This window comes from Mauremys reevesii, linkage group 4 (assembly GCF_016161935.1).
Source record: "Mauremys reevesii isolate NIE-2019 linkage group 4, ASM1616193v1, whole genome shotgun sequence".
Lineage (NCBI taxonomy): Eukaryota > Metazoa > Chordata > Testudines > Geoemydidae > Mauremys > Mauremys reevesii.
In genome coordinates, this window is record NC_052626.1 from 7,110,212 (window position 1) to 7,131,179 (window position 20,968).

Sequence of the window (20,968 nt, forward strand, 5' to 3'; positions counted from 1 at the left end):
CCAAATATGTTATCTTGACACCAATTCTGATTTTGCTAAAGAAAGCCTGATGTTAAACCTCTATCAGACACTGGGGGGTTTTGGGAGGAGAATGAAGGGGACATCCTCTAACCCCATCTTCTTTAATATACTGTTGAGGTCCCAATGATACAGTTACAGGTCTCAAGCATCCTTGTACCTGGTCCCCACAACTTTTGCATATGGCTGCACTTGTGTTCTGAATAACTGAAAATATCTGCTATAAACTTTCTACATTTAATTCTACTGCAAATAATAGTGCCTATGCAATTAAACAAATTCATTTACATAATACAAAAAAGTATTTTTCTTTTCTAGTTGTTGAAATACAGCTATAAAGAAAAATACTTTTTTTTTTTTAAAGACAGAAGTCAGTCATTTTGAGAGGAATGAAAAAGATACTCACTTTACAGGAGCCCTGGCATAGACCTGTAGCCAATCAGGAATCTCTGCAGTGTGGTATGGATTTGCAGGCACTAGAAGGGGCTGGCTTCTCTCAGCTTGCTGTGGCTGATAAGTCACTGGTGGAGGCTGATCATAACGAGGAACGCTGTATAAAGAACAGAGATAGACATCTAAAATGTATCAATTCAATAATCTCCAAAAGCAGCAAATTAAATATACTAGTATAATTAAAATGTTAATTTTGACCAAAATGTTAAAATCTTAATAAAAACTACTGATCAATCCAGCCACTTACAACAATAGGAGTCATGTATGCAGACTGATGGCATCACAGCATAGAGGTAGGTTGCATTTAATTTTAAATGCTCTTTAGTGGGAGTAAGGAGACTTTCTGCAGTCATTTTTAATAATAATTGTGCCATGGTCTTTATTTTATTCTAAACACAAATATAAACACTGCTGTATTTATCACATTGTACAAACTCGTATCGGACCATTTCACCTGTTACCCCATTGCATTTTTACTAACATGGTCTGATCAAAAATTAAAAACCAATTTTAACAGATAAAATAGGCAAGTGATCAACCCAAAATTCACTGAATTTAGAACAAATGTGTTCTAGTTACATTTGGTACAAGCTATTCCACAATGTTATCTATTGTTCCATATTGAGATTTTTCCTTCTCACATGAAGAAAAAATAAGAAAAATAGTACAGCAGGGACAAGTGTGTTGGAGTATACTAACAAAAAGTTATCAACATTTATATTGTGTGTAGATGAAACAGGGACTTTTACTTTAGAGCAGAACTAGCCCATGTTTAAAATGGCAACGTGCCTCTTCATCAGGATTATTATTACAGGTTATTTGTGAGGACAGCCTGCTGGAAGGTAAGATTTAACAGCTTCCTTTCGACCTGTAACATTTTTCACCTCCTGAAGTATTCTATGAATCTTAATGAACATTAATAGTAAAGTACAATGATGCATTGTTCTCGATTAGTTGGTAGCAATATTCTGTGCTCTGAACTTACATTAAAATTAACACAGCTCAGGAAACAGAAGCCCTAAGGTTATCTCCCTTTACAATTAAAGCAACTTGCACAGAAACCAGTAAAGTTCCATGTATAAAAATAATATATAACGGATCAGTGATGTGCTAAAACAGAAAAGCTCAATTTTCCTATGCTAAATTCGATCAGAATATAGTCTGCAACAAAATTAACATCGATAGCCTACCTGGGAGCACAGGGATGTTTATACTGAGCTCTTTTATTGATGTGATCTACATAATACACCCCAAATTCTGCTGACTCAACTCTTTCCCATCCAGGAGGCAGCCCCTCACGCTCAAGTGGATGGCTCCAATGAGTTGTATTAGTGTTATGATCAATGTAGTATTTCCTTCCTCTAATAGTCCAGTCCACTGACCAGCCAGGAAGAAGAGGTAAATCTTCAGAACTGTGATTTGTTAAATTTCCTAGTGATGTAGCAGGAACCCTGCCAATGCCTGAAAAAAACAGAAGAGAATTCATCCAAGCTGACAACAATGCTTGAAATTGGTTGACTGACTTAAAAAAAAAAAAGTCGTAATTACTTTCCTCAGGAAAGCAGTAAAAGATGGTCATGTTCTGAATGAATTATAACTCAAGAATAAGGCTGCAGCAGATTTACAAAGTCGGTATTCACACATTGTTTTTCTCTACATATTTCAAATTTGAACTTGTCAAATGAATCACTAATTATTGGGTAATTAGAACATTATATGTATGGACTGACCAACAACAACAAGAAGAGCAATAATCCTTTTGTAAGCAATAATCCTGTTTTTTTCCTGAAAAAAAACCAAACGAAGCACTGTTTTGTTTCCATAACATAACATAACCTGAACTTTTGCCACCAGGTACTCTTGATTTTACCCACAATGCACTGGACAAATGTCACAGCAGTTTTATCTGTATTTACTAAAAGTATGTTTAGAGCTCAATGTCCAGCTGACTTGCCTCCAAGAAACTCAGTTAAGACTTATTGGCTCCGTTTACCTTAGAAAAGTAGGTAATGTATTTAATAGGGATGACGCTGCAATCGTATTACTAACATGTTGAATTCCTGAACAGGGCTGGCAGACATGGGATTTTAAATGCCTGAGCATATTTAAGCTACAATTTATGTTAGTAATACATTACAGTTACATCCACCCTACATACCTAATAAACACAGCTACAGTATTTTTCTAGTGTAAATGGGACCTTCAAAACCCATTCAGCAGCAGACAAGCCTTCCTAATTTACCTACACAGGCAGTCACAGAAACAGAAGGGAGGGAAGAGATGTAGAAGTTAAAATAAGACAATGGAACAATGATCATTATACCATATGCTTACATAACCACAAAAGATAATTCAATACAATTTAAAAATCATTACTTTTAAAATATAAAATATTACACTTACATGCATTATAGACATTAGTGCACCAAGTACTAATAAACACAATAAAAATGTCATTTCAATTTTTTTATCTTTTCCTTCTCATTATGTATTGTGGAACTTTAGGGAGGACTCCATGTCAGTCAAAGTACAGTTGAAATGAGAAAACCTCCAGCAGAGATAAAAACATGGTTGAAAATGTAAAACACATGGTGACCTAACCAAAATGTTCACAGATCACCAGGTTTCATTCCTTAGACGCTTGATACCCAGTATAATGTTGGCACAATTTAAACTCTTCTTCATATATCCTTGAAATATAAATTTATTTTCCTGAACTGCAGTTACAATTACATTCCCAGTTAGATATTCCTCTAGCTGCAGAGAAATCCCTAATTTGATACAGTAAAAGCTTGGAAAGCTCTATAAAGTGGCATTTCTGATCTTCATTGAAATTCTGGTTTATAGTCAGGTTGGTGGGGGGACAGCAGGGGGTTGGGGCGCGGGCTCTGGGTGGGCGTTTAGGTGCAGGAGGGGGTGAGGAGTGCTGGATCTGGAGGCCACTCACCTCGGCCGGCTCCCCGCAAGCGGCAACCTGTCCCCGGCTCTGGTTGTTCCTACGTGGAGGCATGGCAGACAGCTCTGCGTGCTGCTCCCCCACCTCCGCCCCAGTGCCTGGGAACTGCGGCCAATGGGAGCTGCGGGGGTGGCAGCATGCAGAGCCCTGGCAGCATGCAGAGCCGCCTGCTGCGCCTCCACCTAGGAGCAGCTGGAACCCGGGACATGTCACCGCTTGTGGGGAGTTGCCAGAGGTGAGCGACCGCCTGGATCCAGCATGCCGTACCCCCTTCCGGGCATCCTAGCCTGATGCCCTGAGCCCCCTCCCGCACACAAACTCCCTCCCAGAGCCCACGCTCCACACCCTCTCCTGGACCCCAACCCCCAGCCCCACACCCTCTTACTTAACCAGCATTTTTTTTTTTTTAAACTTACTGGCACCCCCGCTTCCCCCAACATGCCCGTTAAAACAACTTTTACTGTACTTTCAAATGCCATAATAAAATACATTTTACTTGATTCCAGCATTCCCAACTAAGTGATAAATGTCCTATTAATGGTGTATTTTCTCACTGAACCATATAGAGGAGTTTAGATTTTTTCCTCTCTCAGCAGTTAAACAACTGATTCTACCACAGTACTAACGTCTCCACAGAGGTTGGAATAAATACTTCCTCAGCTTTGGCTCTTCAGAAATAAAAATGCGTGCGAGTGTATGAGAGAGAGAGAGATGGAACTAGCAGTATCATCCAAAGAATACCATGAAAAGAAAACGATCTATGCTAGCTCATCCAAAAAGCAGTACTGAAGCCAGATGAAACTTCACCATTACTCCTTCTCTGCCTAACCATCTGTTATAAACAGATATCACACACGCAGCTTCTCCTTTGTACTCATCCTTCCACTTCTGCTATCAGGGGAAATTATGAACATGCTTTCCTTCTGACTGTTCGCTCACAGATCAACACTGGCACGTAAAGGACATTCTTTTCGATCTTTTGCTGACCAGTTTAGGTCTAGTACAGCTCAAGTACTGGAGTAACACCTCGCCCGCACTTTCAGTCTGTGATATTAGCCATCAGCAATAAGGTAACTGGAAATTATTCAAAGTGAAGAAACACGGGAAACGAGGGACTGAAGTTCTCTCTTCCCTGTCAGCCCCACTGAGCACTGGTCCTGAAAACATTTCTATTTGTCAACAACAATATTTCTAACTCTGGCAGGTTATGAAATATTTGACCTTGGAGTACCTCCCTGTATTAAGATATTTTTGCTATTTCCGTAAGTTAGCATGTGTACCAATGCTGTGGTTCCCTCTCGCAGGTCCTGATCCTGAGAAGGAATCTGCAACCTGGACCTTATTTCCCCGTGGAGGCTCATTGAAGGCAGGGAAGAGAAAGGCGTTCCAGTTTCTACTTCCAAGAGGAAATACAATTTTCCAATTAAGCTACTTGAAAAGATACTGGACTTCAGATAAACAAGTCCAGTATTTTCTCCAATTAACTGGACCGTGATGATTGTGACTCTTCTTGGATGTGTAAACAAGAACTACTTATGGTGCCAGCACTAGCATGGGATTCAAATACTCTCAGACAACACTAGAAGAAAGAACCTCAACATAGGTATAAACGTTAACTTTCCTTTCAGTTTACATTTAAAACTAGCACATGCTCAAGTGTTTTGTTGTGTTTTTTACTCCCACTTCAATTACAGCATAATTTAGCAGCCAATATATACTCCTGTGGACAGAGGTTAATGCTTAATAAAGCTTCAAAGCTGGAAATACAAGGTTTCAGATAGTACATAGAATGGGTTTTAGCTCTAACAGTTAGGACTTGTTTATGTGGGAAATTATTTAAACCACGATATTCATCCCAGTATAATAGCCCACGTGGACACGCAAAGGTCTAGTCTATACTTAAAAATTAGATCGACCAAACTATGTTGCTAGGGAAAAACGTTGTGCCCTGTGCACCATAGTTAGGCTGACTTAATCCCTGCAGTGTAGATGCCACCTCTTGAGAGATAGATTAACCCCTTTAGCTGATGTAGGAAGGGTCTACACTGCGGCGCTACAGCGCTGTAGCAGCTGAAATATAGACAAGGCCTTATTTAAGTACATTTGTTGCCACAAAAAAACCAAACAAGAGCTAAGACGGGAAAGGGAAAATTGTAATCAGACCCTTGTGAATCACCAAGACGAGAAAGTAATTGCTACACTTCATTGGAAAGGCAAGACTTAACGCTATAGAAACTAGGAAAACGAGAAGTTATAGCCACAGATCTTAAAATAGTCACTATTGCCTCAGACAACGCAATCCTATTTTGGCACTGTTTCTGGACTTAACATAGCAAGTACCAAACCAGTGTAATTTTTTGATCCCTGGATAAACTTTTTTTTTTTTTAATATACATATACATATCTATATATATCTGAAACAATCAATAGTTATGAAACAGAAGGCTCGATTTCCAGGCAACAAAGGGGCTAGAAGTACATAGAAAGCTGGAAAAGGTCACATCGTTTCACGTATACTTTTTCCTTAAGTCATAAAAACACGATCAGTATTTTCTTGAGGTTGTTGAAAGTTGTAAGAATTCAGATTCTATTTGTGAAGCACAGCTTCTCCTGCCCTTTGAATCATTGTAGCATTCAAGTATAATTAGCTTAATTTAGACATTTGTTTGTATAATTGGAGTAATTGACTATCAGAATAAACCATACACACTGCTTTTGCTTATAACATTCTATGAAGGAAGTACTCAGCAGATGCTTCCTTGAAATGAGAACATACAACAGGAATATTTCCTACTGTAGCTCAGAACAACAACAGGAGAGGAAAAAACTACTGTTTTTTTAGACTCCTGTAAGTATCAATAGTAAGAGTGGGCACCACTTCAAAGGCTAGATTACCATTTAATCTTTTTCACAATTGCTGGTCAAAGAAGGGAGGGGCATTTCAAGTATTAACAAGGAAAATACTGTGTTATAACAGGATATTTTACTAGACTGCAAGACAACCTGAAACACAGTAAGCAGAAAGTTACACCTGACAGAAATATGCCTGGTACATTACAGTCATGTAAGGTTGCAAGAACCCTGCCTTGAGGAGCTTTGTAAGAATACTTACTAATTCTACATCTACAACACCTGAGGGCCCGCAATGTGTATTAGTGCCCATTTTAAGGCACTATACAAACATACCACAAAGGCCATGGCTCAGAGCATTCAGAACTAGATTCAGATAATATAAAGGATGTATTCTGACAATGACTGGTTGAGGAACAAGTTAATTTTAAGTCTGAGAGTTCTTTCAGTAGAAGTGTGGGGGCAGATATTTAAAACATGATGGAACTTTGGCGTGCCTGTTAGTGGGTGGCATGGTCCCAGTCTAACTCCTCCACTGTAACTTTTCTTTTAAAACCTGCCCTCTACTATCCTGGCTAAAACATCTTTTTTCTCCTGGTACTTTCTTGCGTTAGATCTCTGCCACTGTATTAGTTGCTAGACAGGCTTTGCGTTTCCTGCTCAGAGACGGAACAGCTTTCTGAAAAATGGCTTCCGTTAGCATTGTCTCAGTCCTTTCCAAGTTATAATTCTTTTACTTTCTGCTTAAAGGTGGGTTCTCTCATATGAAAGTGGCTTTCTTAATGAGAGTTACCAAATCTCAGGAGTGGTCACAACTGTATTCTCATTTACTGGACTGCAATCCCTGCCCGGACTGCATCACTTAAACCCTGTAGTCTGGAACCTGTCTTTTCTCATTTGCCATTTCTGTTTCTCTCGGACGCCGATGTTTTCTTTTTGCTTTAACTACTGGTCTTAAGGAATCTCAATGCTGCCTTGTTATTTTTGGCTTGGCTTTTCCTCTGTGCCGTAACATGCTGCCTTCAGTTCAATCCTCTGAACTAACTGGCAACTAGCTTCTGAGTTTTTACATAGTGTTGCAAAGCAGAGGAATCCTGTTGAATCTAGTCTGCTCGCTCTCCTTAGGGATGCAACTGTGTATTATCTCACTAGTCTGCTAAAAGAAAATGTAAATGGATATAGACCATTTTTATTATCCATATTTTACAATACTTCATGTAGTTCCAGGTTTTAAGCCAGGCTCTACATTAAGTCTCTTTTTGAAAACCTTCAGCAGCACAATGCTTCAACACTAGGATCCAAGCATCAGTTTTTAGCATTGTGTTTTACCATATATCATGGAATCCAGAGACAATGCAAAGGAGCTCCTTTGGATCACAATATCAATTCTTATAGAAATGGACCTGCAATGCAATGATTCCTTTCAAATCAAAACCAAGCCTTTGTTTGTGCATACACAACAGAGAGAACAAAACAGATGTATTGCACAAATGATTTTGTAGTCCAATCAAAGGCATCTTTCTGTGGAAATACCTTGCTTGGAAAAAACGGGTCACTGGAATCTATTCTGAGTGGAGGTCTCAGTTCTGCCATAGATCTTCACTTTGGCCAATCAATTGGCCTGATGGAATTGTGTTGGAAGAGAGCAGAAGACCTCAGAGTGGCTAGAAAGAAGGAGGGTGTGTGTGTGTGTGAGGAAGGGATTGAGCAGGAAACCTCAGCGTGCTATTATTCATCTGATGCAGAGCCGGAAAGATGGAGCAGTTTTAGATCCCACTGTCCTTGACCAATATGAAAAGGTTGAAAGACAAATACAGCCTATTGAATAAGACGCTCAGACTTGCTTGTGTTTTGTTCTAATATCTTGAGTACCCACATCCCAAAGCTGGTCTAGAAACCTGATGTGAGGTAATCTCTCCCCCCACCGAAATCTCAGGATGGGGAACAGGACATGGAGACAAAGAACTGTTTAGTTTTGGGGCGGAGGCAGTAGGTTTTTCAACTACCAAACCAACTTTCATCATTAATTAGATTTGCAGCCCTTAGATACTCAAATACCATCCTTTTCCCACCCATCCCAAAGTTGCTGACTTTACTCCCACTATGTACCTTGCATAAGAGCACAGGTGGAACATTCCCCACCACAACCAGACAAAAAAGGAATTTAAAGTCTGGAACAAGATCAACAAGAACAAGCTGTGAAAACTGTGTTGCTATAAAATTATTGTCAAATCAGCGCAGTGGTTTAAAACGATAAGAATAATGTAGAAGTCAAACATTTTCCCAATTTCTTTTTCTCCAAACACCACCAGGCTTGTTAAACCAGCTTTCTGTTATTGGTTCCCAAATAAACCTTCCACTTGACCATTAACCTCACTGCTTGTTTCTTTTCCTCTTTCCCACGTTATATGAACCATGAATCCTTGTTTACAATTATGAAGAGTCATGATTTGACATGAGCAGCATCTTTTGCTTTCATTATCATTCAGTGTGTAATGTTAATCATTTTCATCTTCTGACATACCTGAATGGCTGAAAATACACAACTGAAAGTACCCCATACAAGTGACTTCGAAGTTCACTGATTTTCATGTACAAGTCAGTCAGTTTTATGGCTTATCTACAATTACAAATGACTCAAGAGATATGGTTATAACCCAGCTTGAATCTGAAGCACAGACAGAGCTTTAACCATGGACCAATCAAAGGCTTTAACGCAGGAATGGAGAAGGGGAGGAAAGATAACCTCTCAATTGTACCTATGTTTCAGACATCAGAGAGGCAGCTAAAGATAAAAAAATTAGGAGAGGGAAGGGTCTGAGGTAGAGAGGTAGATTTTGGGAAACACCACCATTAAGGTGTCAATCAAAAACAAAGTTACTGAGAGCAAGAAAAGGCAGGGACTGAGAAGAGAACCTGAACATCAGATAGGAGAGAAACAAAGAACTCTGGGGGATGAAAGGTTAAGGTAAAAAGCACCATTAAAGAAGATATCAACCCCAACTGTTTAGCTTAAAAATAACAAATATGATTTTTAGAGTTTTTTTTTTTGTTTGTTTTTGTTTTTTTACAGGAATTGTGGAATTCTCTGTATTTGCCTTGTGGTTTGAACCTTTAGGGTTCACTTGAGTCATGTTTTCAAGCCTCTCTCTGGAATCGTGAGGGTTAGAATCTTCAGGTAATCACTTAACTCTAGTTAAAGCCATGGAGACTGATACATGGGAGCAGAACCCATCATCAGCATGGACATATGTCCCCTGGGATGGTGGTTGAAGCCTGAAGGGACATATAAATCTTTAGCGCATCTGGCACGTAAATATCTTGTGATGCCAGCTACAACCGTGCCATGCGAACACCTGTTTATAATGTCACCTGAAAGTGAGAACAAGAAGTGGGCAACATTATCTCCTGCAAATGTAAACAAATTTGTTTGTCTGAGCGATTGGCTGAACAAGAAGTAGGACTGAGTGGACTTGCAGACTCTAAAATTTTACATTCTTTTATTTTTGAATGGAGTTTTTTGTCCATAATTCTACATTTGTAAGTTTAACTTTCATGATAGAGATTGCACTACAGTACTTATATGAGGTGAACTGAAAAATACTATTTCTTCAGTTTATCATTTTTACAGTGCAAACATCTATAAACAAAAATAATATACGCTTTGATTTCAATTACAACACAGTATACAATATATATGTAAATGTAGAAAAACATCCAAAATATTTAATAAATTTCAATTGGTATTCTATTGTTCAACAGTGCAATTAAAATAGCGAGTAATAACGATTAATGTTTTGAGTTAATCACGTGAGTTAACTGCGATTAATCAACAGCCCTAACAACTACAACCTAGGCTGAGAAAAACACAAAGGAAGAGGAAGCTGAAGAAAAAAATTGGGTTCATATTCTCACTGGCAATGAAACACATCAAATAAATAGTTTAAAATTGCATGCTGGGGGTGGGGCGGGGAGAGACAGTGCTTTTGTGCAAAGGAACAGAATGTCCTTTTTTTGCCTCTCCCCTCACACTAAGAGCAGCAGATTTAATCCCTGATTCTACTACTGCCACAGGAGACCTGTAGAATTGACAAGTCACTTTTATTAATGCTCAGTCAAGCTAGGAGCAAAAAAGATATGGGAATGACTGACAATAGAGAACCAAATTTAGAAGCTCCCTTCTGTTTTCCAGCAACCAGAGAGGTGAAAAGGTCAGAGAGAGGAAAGTCCTCTGTCAGCAGTTGTTTGTGTAGGTCTCAAATAGCTACAGGGAAGAGAACATTTAAACAAACAGAAAAATGTGACTGTAAAAATCACAAGAAGTTGGCAGGGTGACCCAGAGACAGAACCAACAACTACCTTTAACTTGGTTTGGAAGTTAACTAGATTTCAACCGACAGTGTCCCTTTTAATCACATAAAAAGAAATCCAGATTTCTATTTCCAGTGTATCAAAGACTTTTGCTCTTCCACCACGCATCAATAATGTTTTCCAAAACTGTTCAGACCAACCTATATTAGCACTTAAACCATTTTCAATATTGCTTTGGGGAAACGGTTTCAGCCGTGGTTCACCGTTTCCTAAGATAGGGTTTTTAAAAACTGATGGTTGTAATCTAATAGGAACATATGACTTATATGGATGACACTTGTTCAAACATATCAGATGTATTATTTAGCATTTAGCAAATAAAACCAAAATGAAACTGCATAAAAGTCCTCACAGTAAAGCTTTATTATTTACTGATTTTAAACAGTATTACTATTATTACTCTTTGGAACTCAGTTTTCCCCCTAACTATTCACTGAATAAGAAGTTTTCTGTAACAAAAACATTTCTCTGTCAAGCTAAAAATTCCATACATGAGGTCAGTAACCTTAAAGTCTTGACATTCTTGATAACAGAGTTGTTTTCTTAGAGACAGCAGATTTACTATTTTGCTTAGAGTGTACACGTAAAGACGAACTGAAGGTATTTCACACTGAAACACTTAAGTTCATGTTTAAAGTTTAAAATAGTTTCTTTAAAATATTCTTTGTATAAGATGTTTTATATTTATCAAATGTTAGAAGATAAGTATACAAGTTCTCTCTTTTTAAGGTCACTTTTCTATGACCAATAGAGTGGTTCCACAGATGCTGTACAAGTTTCACAGATTCTCAGTAGCTTTCCATTGTAAGGAGAAGATTCATAACAAAACACCGCACAAAAATTATTCAGGAGTGCCATAGCACACAGAGCAGAGAAATCTAGAATTATGGTGCTGGAATGCCATCAAGGTTTTGATTAGACAAAGCACTCTATCCTCTTTATTGTGGTATCTGACTTCAGATTGTTTATAAACAAAACTACAACCCACAATTTATGGCCATCCCTTATTCTATACATACTTAATTCATGCAGCAAAAGTCTACTGCAAGTTGGCAAAAGCAAGCCAACTAATGGCTACAATGTTACCACAGGGCTGTATTTTAAGAGTGCAGATATGATTCATGTCAATTCTCATAGCATTTTAACAAAGGGGATTAAAATGTGCAAGTGAGCCAAAATTAATTATGTGACAGTTTTACCTCATCAGTATTTTGAGCGAGCTGAGCTGGTCATAATTTAAGGGGAAAGAGTACTTCATAATCCATGCTTAGAATACCACTCACTTGGCTTCCATTTTGCACTCAATTAAAATACAGTATTCATTGTAACTCTTGAAATGTGTAAGGAAAAATAGGTCACTTATAGGCAGATAGTACACATTATATACACCTCTACCCCAATATAACGCGATCTGATATAACACGAATTCGGATATAATGTGGTAAAGCAACAGTGAGCCCCAGGCCCTTTAAAGTGCCGCCTGAGCCCCACTGCTTTACCGCATTATATCTGAATTTGTGTGGAGCCCTGGGCCCTTAAATCGCTGCCCGAGCCCGGCCTCCGGCAGCTGGGCTTGGGCGGTGATTTAAAGGGACAGAGGCTCCAGCTGCTGTGGGGAGCCCCAGGCCCTTTAAACCACCGCCGGGGCTCGGGCGGGGATTTAAAGGGCCCGGGGTTCCCCACAGTGGCTGGAGCACTGGGACCTTTAAATCACCGCCAGGGAAGCTGGTCCTGTACCAGACCATACCCAATATAACATGGTCTCACCTATAAGGTGGTGAGATTTTTTGGCTCTTGAGGACCGTGTTGTGTCAGGATAGAGGTGTACTTAAAATTATTTAAAAAATTCAGAAGTGTATCACTTTATTTAAAGAAATAAAGGCTATGTGGCTTCTGGAGAATGGTATAATCTGTTTAATAGATGTATTTGTTAAAAAAATACAATATTAAGCTTAAGCCTGGTGAATATAAGATATCTCCAAATTCTGTCAGGAGTTAAATAAGTTTAATATTAAAAAGCCATCCTACAAAGTACCTTTAAAAAAATAGTCTTTTTTTTTTTTTTTAAAACATGCACATTTCCTTTCCTTCTCTACAGAATATATGCAACCCTATTTTCCTGGTTGCCATAAATATAAACAAGCAAACTTTGTATCAGAAATGTAATTAAAATAGGAGAACTAGAGTATATAGAGCAATATTAATAAAAACATGACCAGAAGCATCATTAAGAAATATTTCCATACCAAAAATATTTCCCATGCATTATCTAAAATAACCACTTGCCTGCAGTATGCCTCCCTTGATTCTGTGACATCCTTTGGAAGAGATCATTGTTATGTCCATAATATCTATAGTTCTCATGTACACGATCACTTAGCTGATGCCTCCTTTGACCATCATAAAAATCATAGTAATACCGGGTACCAGCATCTCCATTTTCTGTAACAGAGTTAGCTTCTGTTAAAAAGGACTGGGAGGAAGAACCATATTCCCGAGGGACATCAGCCGAATTTCTTGCAAGATAGGAAGGCGCAGATAGTCTGTTGCTTTCTCGCCTCATTATTTCATGAGGTGGCCTCTGAACCGGAGTTCTAAGGAAACTCTGGTTTCTAGAAACTATTCCATCCCCTCCAGCAGAGTAGGCAGAAGAACTCGAGTCAGGAAGGCAGATATCAGTTCGCCTTGGAATGGTCGGACCATGACGGATAAATGAAGGCATCAGATCTGTAAGAGTAAAACATTGTAATTTAAATACAAACTTTGCTACAAAAAGTGTCCAAACTAGGTGCAAAATAGGTATGCTAATTGGTTGACCGTAATGCTAAATTAAATTGTAGAAATCAGGAAATTCAAAGCTAAGGTTTTCACAGTAACATTAACTCAGCCATTTTAAACAAATATACAGTTAGAGTTCCAAATCCAGAAGGGACCATCAGATAAACTAGTCTGACCTTGGATATATCACACGCCACCAACACATTACAGCCACATGCACACTAAATCCAATATACGGAATTGTACCAAAGTATAAGTATAAAGGGATAGCTCAGCGGTTTGAGCATTGGCCTGCTAAACCCAGGGTTGTGAGTTCAATCCTTGAGGGGGCCACTTAGGGATCTGGGGCAAAAAATCAGTACTTGGTCCTGCTAGTGAAGGCAGGGGACTGGACTCGATGACCTTTCGAGGTCCCTTCCAGTTCTAGGAGATAGGTATATCTCCAATTATTATTAGAGCCCATAGGAGACTAAACTACTGTGCGCCAACATGAGGGATCAGAAGGTACAAATGCCCAAGGCCTTAGCAATAGGAGGGAAATTGATTAAATGAGATCCTGGCAAATGACCTGTACACCCCACATTGCAGAGGAAGGCAGAAAACCTCAAGGTCATTGCCAACCTGACTTGAGACAAAATTATTTCCACATCCCACACATGGTGATCCGTTAGACCCCTGGAGCACGTGAGTAAGGACTAGTCAGCCCAACACCTGAGGGAGATCTCAGTACCACCTCAGAGTACCGGCTCACCTTGCTTTTCATTTCTCTATCTCAAATACCACAAAAGAATCTCAAAGCATCTAGTAAGCCTCAAAACATCCATCTAAGGAACTTATCCCCATTTTACAGATTGAAAAATTGAGGCAAAGATAAGTTAATGAGCTTGTAAGCTCTTTAGAAGAGAGGCTTTTACTCTGTTTGTACAGTGACTAGCACAACAGCGTCTCTAGGTACAAATGCAACATACATAAATTATTTGCATTTCACTAGCTTCTAAAGACCCCAACTGAGACTGAAGCACCATATACACATATAGTAAGAGGCAGGTCTTGCCCAGAACAGCTTGCCATCAAAATACAGAGTTCGTGTGACTTCTCCAAAGTCACACAGCAAATCAGTGGCAGAACAGAACTCAAATCTTTCAACTCCCAATCTAATGCCCTATCATGAGGTCTGCATTTATGTACTTACAATGACTGAGTACGTACTTACAGTGACTGAGTACGTAAGTGACTTTCCCACAGTCTCACAGGAAGTCTGTGGTACACACCCAGGAATAGAACCTATACTTTACTGTATCTATATAACATGGCCTAGCTAGCAATGCTGTAATTCTGAATGCTTAATTTCTCAACCTTAATGTTACATTAATGTATCATAGCATTTAATAGCTCAGCTTTAAGGAAACCACCATAAGACATGAACATTAATTGCTATACTGGTTCAGAATCTAAACCATTTTGCCTCTATCAAGTTAAACACCAACGCAGAGTGGTAGGCCTCACTCAGAAGGAAAAATACGCCAATGTATTCAATAACTGTTTCTAAAGTTTGTCTTTTAAATTACACCTCAGTAGATGCAATGAATAAATAATTTGCCATAAGTGCTATGACACTAGAGCACACAATGGCTTGTTATTTCACAACAAAACATTGAAAACATTTCTGATGTATAGACAACTTTAAACTTTTACAGGTTTAAAAATATTATACCTTTTATTTTTAAATCTAGTTTGTCTCCTCTCTCACTGGGTAATACAGTAATACCATGCTATTACTTTATATCTTCAGCCATTTTTGAGCTGTACATGCAAAACTGGTTATCAGATTATTGTTACACTGAGAACAGAATTTTTAAACTCTTTTTACTAAGATGACTAAAATGATTAGTTCATAATTTACAGTATGATACTGAATTTGTGTAACAGTTTTTAAATTTTAAAACTAAAACACATTCCAAAAGAAGAGCACAACCTAAAGAGTTCAAAGTTCATTTCCCAAAAGTATGTTTTCAGCTCTTGCAGTTGCAAAGGTAACTGTTCAAACAACATGATGCACTGCTGTCACACTCAGGCTTTGTCTTTACGGCTAAAAAAAAGATGTGTTTTTATCATAGATTAACTAATTAGATTAGTTAGCCTGCTGTAAAATCCTATTAGAGTCAGGAGATCACCGACAGGTGGGGGGTACAGTGCTGACCTTGCCTAGCTACCTCCTGGTAAAGAAACTACACATGCCTTGTCTCTATTAGGATTTTACAGTGAGATAAGTATCACACATTAGTCATCTTACCATAACCCTCCTCCTCCCCCTGCTCTTTTGGCAATGAAGATATAGCCTTAGCTTGCAAAAAAGAACACTGACTTTAGGAGAGCTGCGAACCGCTCCAATTCATATGAACAAGTTATTAAAGGAACATTGTGAACTCAAATAAAAATCACACTTCTGTGTGAAGAAGATACTGTCTTCTACAACTGGAAGTGAGAGATTAGAGAAGTTTGTTTACAAGGTGCATTTGACAACACTTGTATATAGACAGTTTCCCCTTTTCACACAGGTTTTCCATACAGCAACAAGGAAAAAAAAACTCTTTTTTTTAATGGAGGGGAGAATATTTTAAAACCTTAAAAAGCTGGCTAGTAGGGTTGACAATTTCCTGGGAAAAACTAGTTTAGGAGGACCACGTGTTAGTAAAAACTGGCTTAAACTGGGGTTAAACAGGGAAAAATAATTGCACCAGTGTCCAGCAAGTTCTGCAAGCATAGCAAATGTTGGATATATCCACTGAAAACTGAGGAACAGTTGGTCTATCCCAGGGGTCAGCAACCTTTCAGAAGTGGTGTGCCGAGTCTTCATTTATTCACTCTAATTTAAGGTTTCGTGTGCCAGTAATACATTTTAACACTTGTAGAAGGTCTCTTTTTATGTCTATAATATATAACTAAACTATTGTTGTATGTAAAGTAAATAAGGTTTTTAAAATGTTTAAGAAGCTTCATTTAAAATTAAATTAAAATGCAGAGCCCCTCGGACTGGTGGCCAAGAACCAGGTAGTGTGAGTGCCACTGAAAATCAGCTCGCGTGCTGCCTTTGGCACCCGTGCCATAGGCTGCCTACCCCTGGTCTATCCACTATATCAAAGTTGGGCTTCTACAGAATTCTGCATGGCCAAGTGGAACTAGACTGGTAGTCTGAAACTCTGCTGTTTCTGACTGCTTAATGCTTCAAGCCCACAACTCTGCATTACTGTCATTTTCACATAATCAAACGTTTTTGACTTTTGTTTATAAAATATTGAAAATTGATGAGTCACACAACTAAACCAAAAATGTACAGACATTCTGATGCTCATTATTATAGTTACATGTATTAGTATTACATCCACTGCAGTTTTACTTTTTGTTTGTACAACCCAAAATTAATCTCTGAATCTTCTGCCTTATGTAGCCACAATTTTAATAGGTACAATGCACACCACATAAAACTAAGTGTTATGTGGTGTGCATTAACAAAACAGTTTTTAAAATTGAAAATACCTTAAATTGGTACTAATCGTTTTTCCCAGGGCAGTAAAAACCATGATTTTAGCTGGTAAAAACCATCTCTGGTAAATACCATGCCAACCCAGCTGGCTAGAGAATTTATAGGCAGGTGTAGTACCTCAAAAGTTTTAACAGACTTAATTTTTATTTGATTTATTCAGATTGTGGTAGTGCCCAAAAGACCCTATATTGGGATTGGTGCCCATTACACTCAGCAATGTATAAACAAAACACAGGAGAAAAACAGTCCCTTCCCTGAAGTGTATCCTTAAAATAAAAGCAAACACCAACAATTCATATATGTACAATTTATGTACACTGGCACATACTTCTTACCCTTCACATGCATCTGAGCTATCCCCTAGGATCCTACATATCAAGTTGATAAGGATCCCTTCAATTGCAGTCAAAGAACAGAGGTTTTTCCATCACATCAGGTGGGCAGGGTGTCACTATAGGCCCCTACCCACCTCTTGGGGTGGGTGGTGGTGGGGGTCTTCTTCCCCCCAGGCAGGACTCCAGGCCTGAGGCCGCTCCCCACTACCCGCGGGGGGGGGCCGCTCCCCAATGCCCCATGACTCCAGGACCGGGGCATGTTCCGCATTGACCTCTGCGGGGGCCGCTCCACACTGCCTCATGACTCCATTCCCGGGGCCCGCTCCCCAATGCCCCGGGGGGGCGCTCCCCGCTGTCCCAGAACCGGGGCCCGCTCCCCAATGTCCCCGGGGGGGACCCCGCTTTTTCCTCACCCCCTCCCCCCAAGCCCGCGGGCCAGGGCTCCTCCCGGACACTCACTGCGGAGCAGCGGGCTGGTCTCCTTCTTCACGTACTTGCCCTGCACCTCGCCCGGCTTGGAGAGCTCCGTGCGCGTCTTCTTCCGGGACAGCATCCCCCCGCCCGGGGGGCTCGGGCCCGCGGCCCCCTCACTCCGCGCGGCCCCCGGCGCTCGGCTGCATCATCCCCGCAGGGCGGCGCGCGGGCCCCGGGCGCTCACCCGCTCGCGGCGCCAGCGGGCAGCGCGCTCAGGGCCGGGGGAAGGGAACGGGGCCGCAGCCGAGCCATGTGCGGAGCCGCCCCTCCGCGCACAGCCCTGTGGGACACCAGCAGCGCCCGCCTCCGCCGCCCGACAGCGCCCCCCTGCGGCGGGGAGGGCCGCTGCAGCCAACAGGATCGGCGCGGAGCGTTCGGGGGCAGAGGGTTCCGTGGCCGTTGGGTCGGGAGGGGCGGAGCCACACTCAGGGGGAGGAGCCTGCAGCTCCCTCAGCGCCCTTCCCCCCAGCCAGGGGTGGCCCTGCCCCAGGAGGCTGCTCGGGGACAGGCGCCTCTGGCTGCAGGGCCTGGGCTGCTCAGGCCAGTCCTGACCCCGGGGGTGGCGGGGGGGAGACCAGCACGCAAGGCGGGGGCAGGAGTGGGCCCAGCCCAGGCAGAGGGGAGGAGGCTGGGAGAGACAAAGGGCCCAGCCAAGGCCCTGGGAGGAAAGAGGCAGAAAGGGAACACACAGGACACACATTTTATGTCAGTTAGAGCACAAGCCCCGTCTCATTGTGAGGGCTGGGCACCTGCTCTGCGAGCCACTGAGCTATCCCTTCCCCCCCATGAACACACCCCTCTGACAGTGAAAACCAAGAGCCAACTAGGCTAAGAGAACAGGGAGGGATAGCTCAGTGGTTTGAGCATTGGCCTGCTAAACCCAGGGTTGTGAGTTCAATCCTTAAGGGGGCCACTTAGGGAGCTGGGGCAAAAATTGGTCCTGCTAGTGAAGGCAGGGGGCTGGACTCAATGACCTTTCAAGGTCCCTTCCAGTTCTAGGAGATTGGTATATCTCCAATTATTACCTTATGGGCATGGTGCAAAGCTAGTTGAGGGATGCAAACTGCATATTTGTATTACTGCAGCAACCAGGACTCTTGTGTTAGGTGGTGGACATGCACACAACAAAAAACAATCCCTCCCCTAAAGAGATTACAATCTAAGTGTAAGACAAGGGATAACAAATGGATACAGAGAGGGAAGCACAAGGAACAATGAGAATATTTGGTCAGTATAATAGGCAATGGTCACAGCACACCAGCATCAAAAAGGGCATAGAAAAACGGTTACCTACCTTTTTGTAACTGTTGTTCTTCGAGATGGCTCATGTCCATTCCATTCTAGGTGGGTGTACACCCACATGCACAGTCATCAGAGATTTTTGCCTTAGCGGTAGCTGTAGGGTTGGCTGTAACATCTTGAGTGCCTTGCTCATGTGCTGGTATATTAGATGTTGCCAACTCTATGCCCTCTCAGTTCCTTCTTGCCAGCAACTCTGACAGAGGGGCAAGAGGGCGGGTAATGGAATGGACATGAGAACACATTTTGAAGAACAACAGTTACGAAAAAGTAGGTAACAGTTTTTTCTTTTTCAAGTGCTTGCTCATGTTGATTCCATTCTAGGTGACTCACAAGCAGTATCCTCGGGGGTAGGCTCTGAGTTCACAGTTCAGTGGCTTGCAGTACTGCTCTATCGAAGCCAGCATTGTCCTGGGCCTGCTGGGTAAGTGCATGATGGGATGTGAACATGTGGACAGACGACCAGCTGGCTACCCTACAGATGTCCTGGGATAGGCACTTGGGCTAGGAAAGCTGCCGAAGAGACTTGCATTCTGGTTGAGTGGGCGGTGACAATCGCGGAGGTGGCACCTTCACCTGATTGTAGCAGCAGCGAAAACAGTCAGTGATCCAAGAAGAAATTCTTTGAGTGGACACTGGATGACCTTTCATCCTGTTGGCCACTGCGATGAACAATTGCGTTGACTAGCGGAATGGCTTGGTCCTTTCAGTGTAGGCTAGCGCCCTCCAGACGTCTAGGGAATGCATGAGTTTGAGGGTGAAAGTTTCTGCAGATCTGCACTTATCCTTTCTGTGGGACTCCCCCAAAGACTTTAAACAGCTCTCATGGGGTCACTAATGGGCAGGCTGCATGACGAACATGGCTTAAAGCCAGAGGTGAAAGTAAGCTGGTCCGGTCCGGCATACTGACAAGAGCCAGTACACCGTGCCGGACCACACCATGCCGGACCGCAGCTCCGGCGGCTGGGCTGGATTTAAAGGGCTCAGAGCTCCCATGGCTGTGGGGCACCCAAAGCCCTTTGAATCCTGCCCGCAGCTCCAGCAGCCGGGCTGGGGCCGGGATTTAAAGGGCCCAGAGCTCTGCGGTGGCTGGAGCCCCGGGGGCTCCCAGCCACCTCTGCAGCTGGGAGCCCCGGGTTGATTTAAAGGCCCTGGGGCTCCCAGCCATAGCCGGTGCCCCGGGGCCTTTAAATCTTGGGAGGTACCACCTCTTCCGGATGAGGCCACGCTCCCCTCATGACTCCGGCAGTACCGGTAAGTCCTGTAAGTTACTTTCACCCCTGCTTAAAGCTTGGGGAACGGGGCATGCCCGGCTTTGAGGCGAAGTCCCAGCTGGGACTCTAACTCCTAAACAACCACTCTAACACTTAACTTAAAGGTCTAACTAAGTACCTATCAACTAACAACAAAGGAGGCAGAACAATGGACTGTAAGAACTGCTAATGCTCTTGCGATCCAAGACAAGGCACTAGGACCAAGGACTTGGTTACACTGGCGCTTTACAGTGCTGCAACTTTCTTGCTCAGGGGTGTGAAAAAACACCCCCCTCCCCCGAGCACAGCAAGTTACAGCGCTGTAAAGCGCCAGTGTAAACAGTGCCCCAGTGCTGTAAGCTAATCCCCTCGGGGAGGTGGAGTACCTGCAGTGCTGGGAGAGCTCTCTCCCGGTCCTGGCATCGCGACCACACTCACACTTTAAAGCGCTGCCGCAGGAGCGCTCCCGCGGCAGCGCTTTGGAGTTTTGAGTGTAGCCAAGCCCCAAGTGTGGTAAGAAGGAACTGAGAGGGTGTAGGGTCGGCAGTGCATGAGTGTGGCACTCAAGAGGGAGCTACAGCCGACCCTACAGGTACTGCTAAGGCAAAAATCTCCGACTGTACATGAGTGCGCACAC

General features: G+C 42.0%; 1 protein-coding gene across 4 annotated transcripts in view; it reads right to left on the reverse strand.

The window, feature by feature from the left end:
* The window catches only part of SAV1 (salvador family WW domain containing protein 1), a 33,838-nt gene extending 14,710 nt beyond the window's left edge, over window positions 1-19,128 (reverse strand). The window contains exons 1-4 of one of the 4 annotated variants that reach the window (XM_039539108.1): window positions 19,074-19,128; window positions 12,935-13,375; window positions 1,662-1,932; window positions 425-568 (exon numbers count right to left, since the gene is read on the reverse strand). In XM_039539108.1, the coding sequence (XP_039395042.1) occupies window positions 425-568; window positions 1,662-1,932; window positions 12,935-13,375; window positions 19,074-19,113 (896 nt within the window). In that variant the 5' untranslated portion in view covers window positions 19,114-19,128. Of the gene's footprint in view, window positions 1-424; window positions 569-1,661; window positions 1,933-12,934; window positions 13,376-17,305; window positions 17,413-17,764; window positions 18,059-19,073 lie in introns of those variants that run through there. The other 3 variants (XM_039539106.1, XM_039539110.1, XM_039539109.1) reach the window with 3 other exon arrangements.
* Between the last annotated feature and the right edge of the window lie 1,840 nt (window positions 19,129-20,968).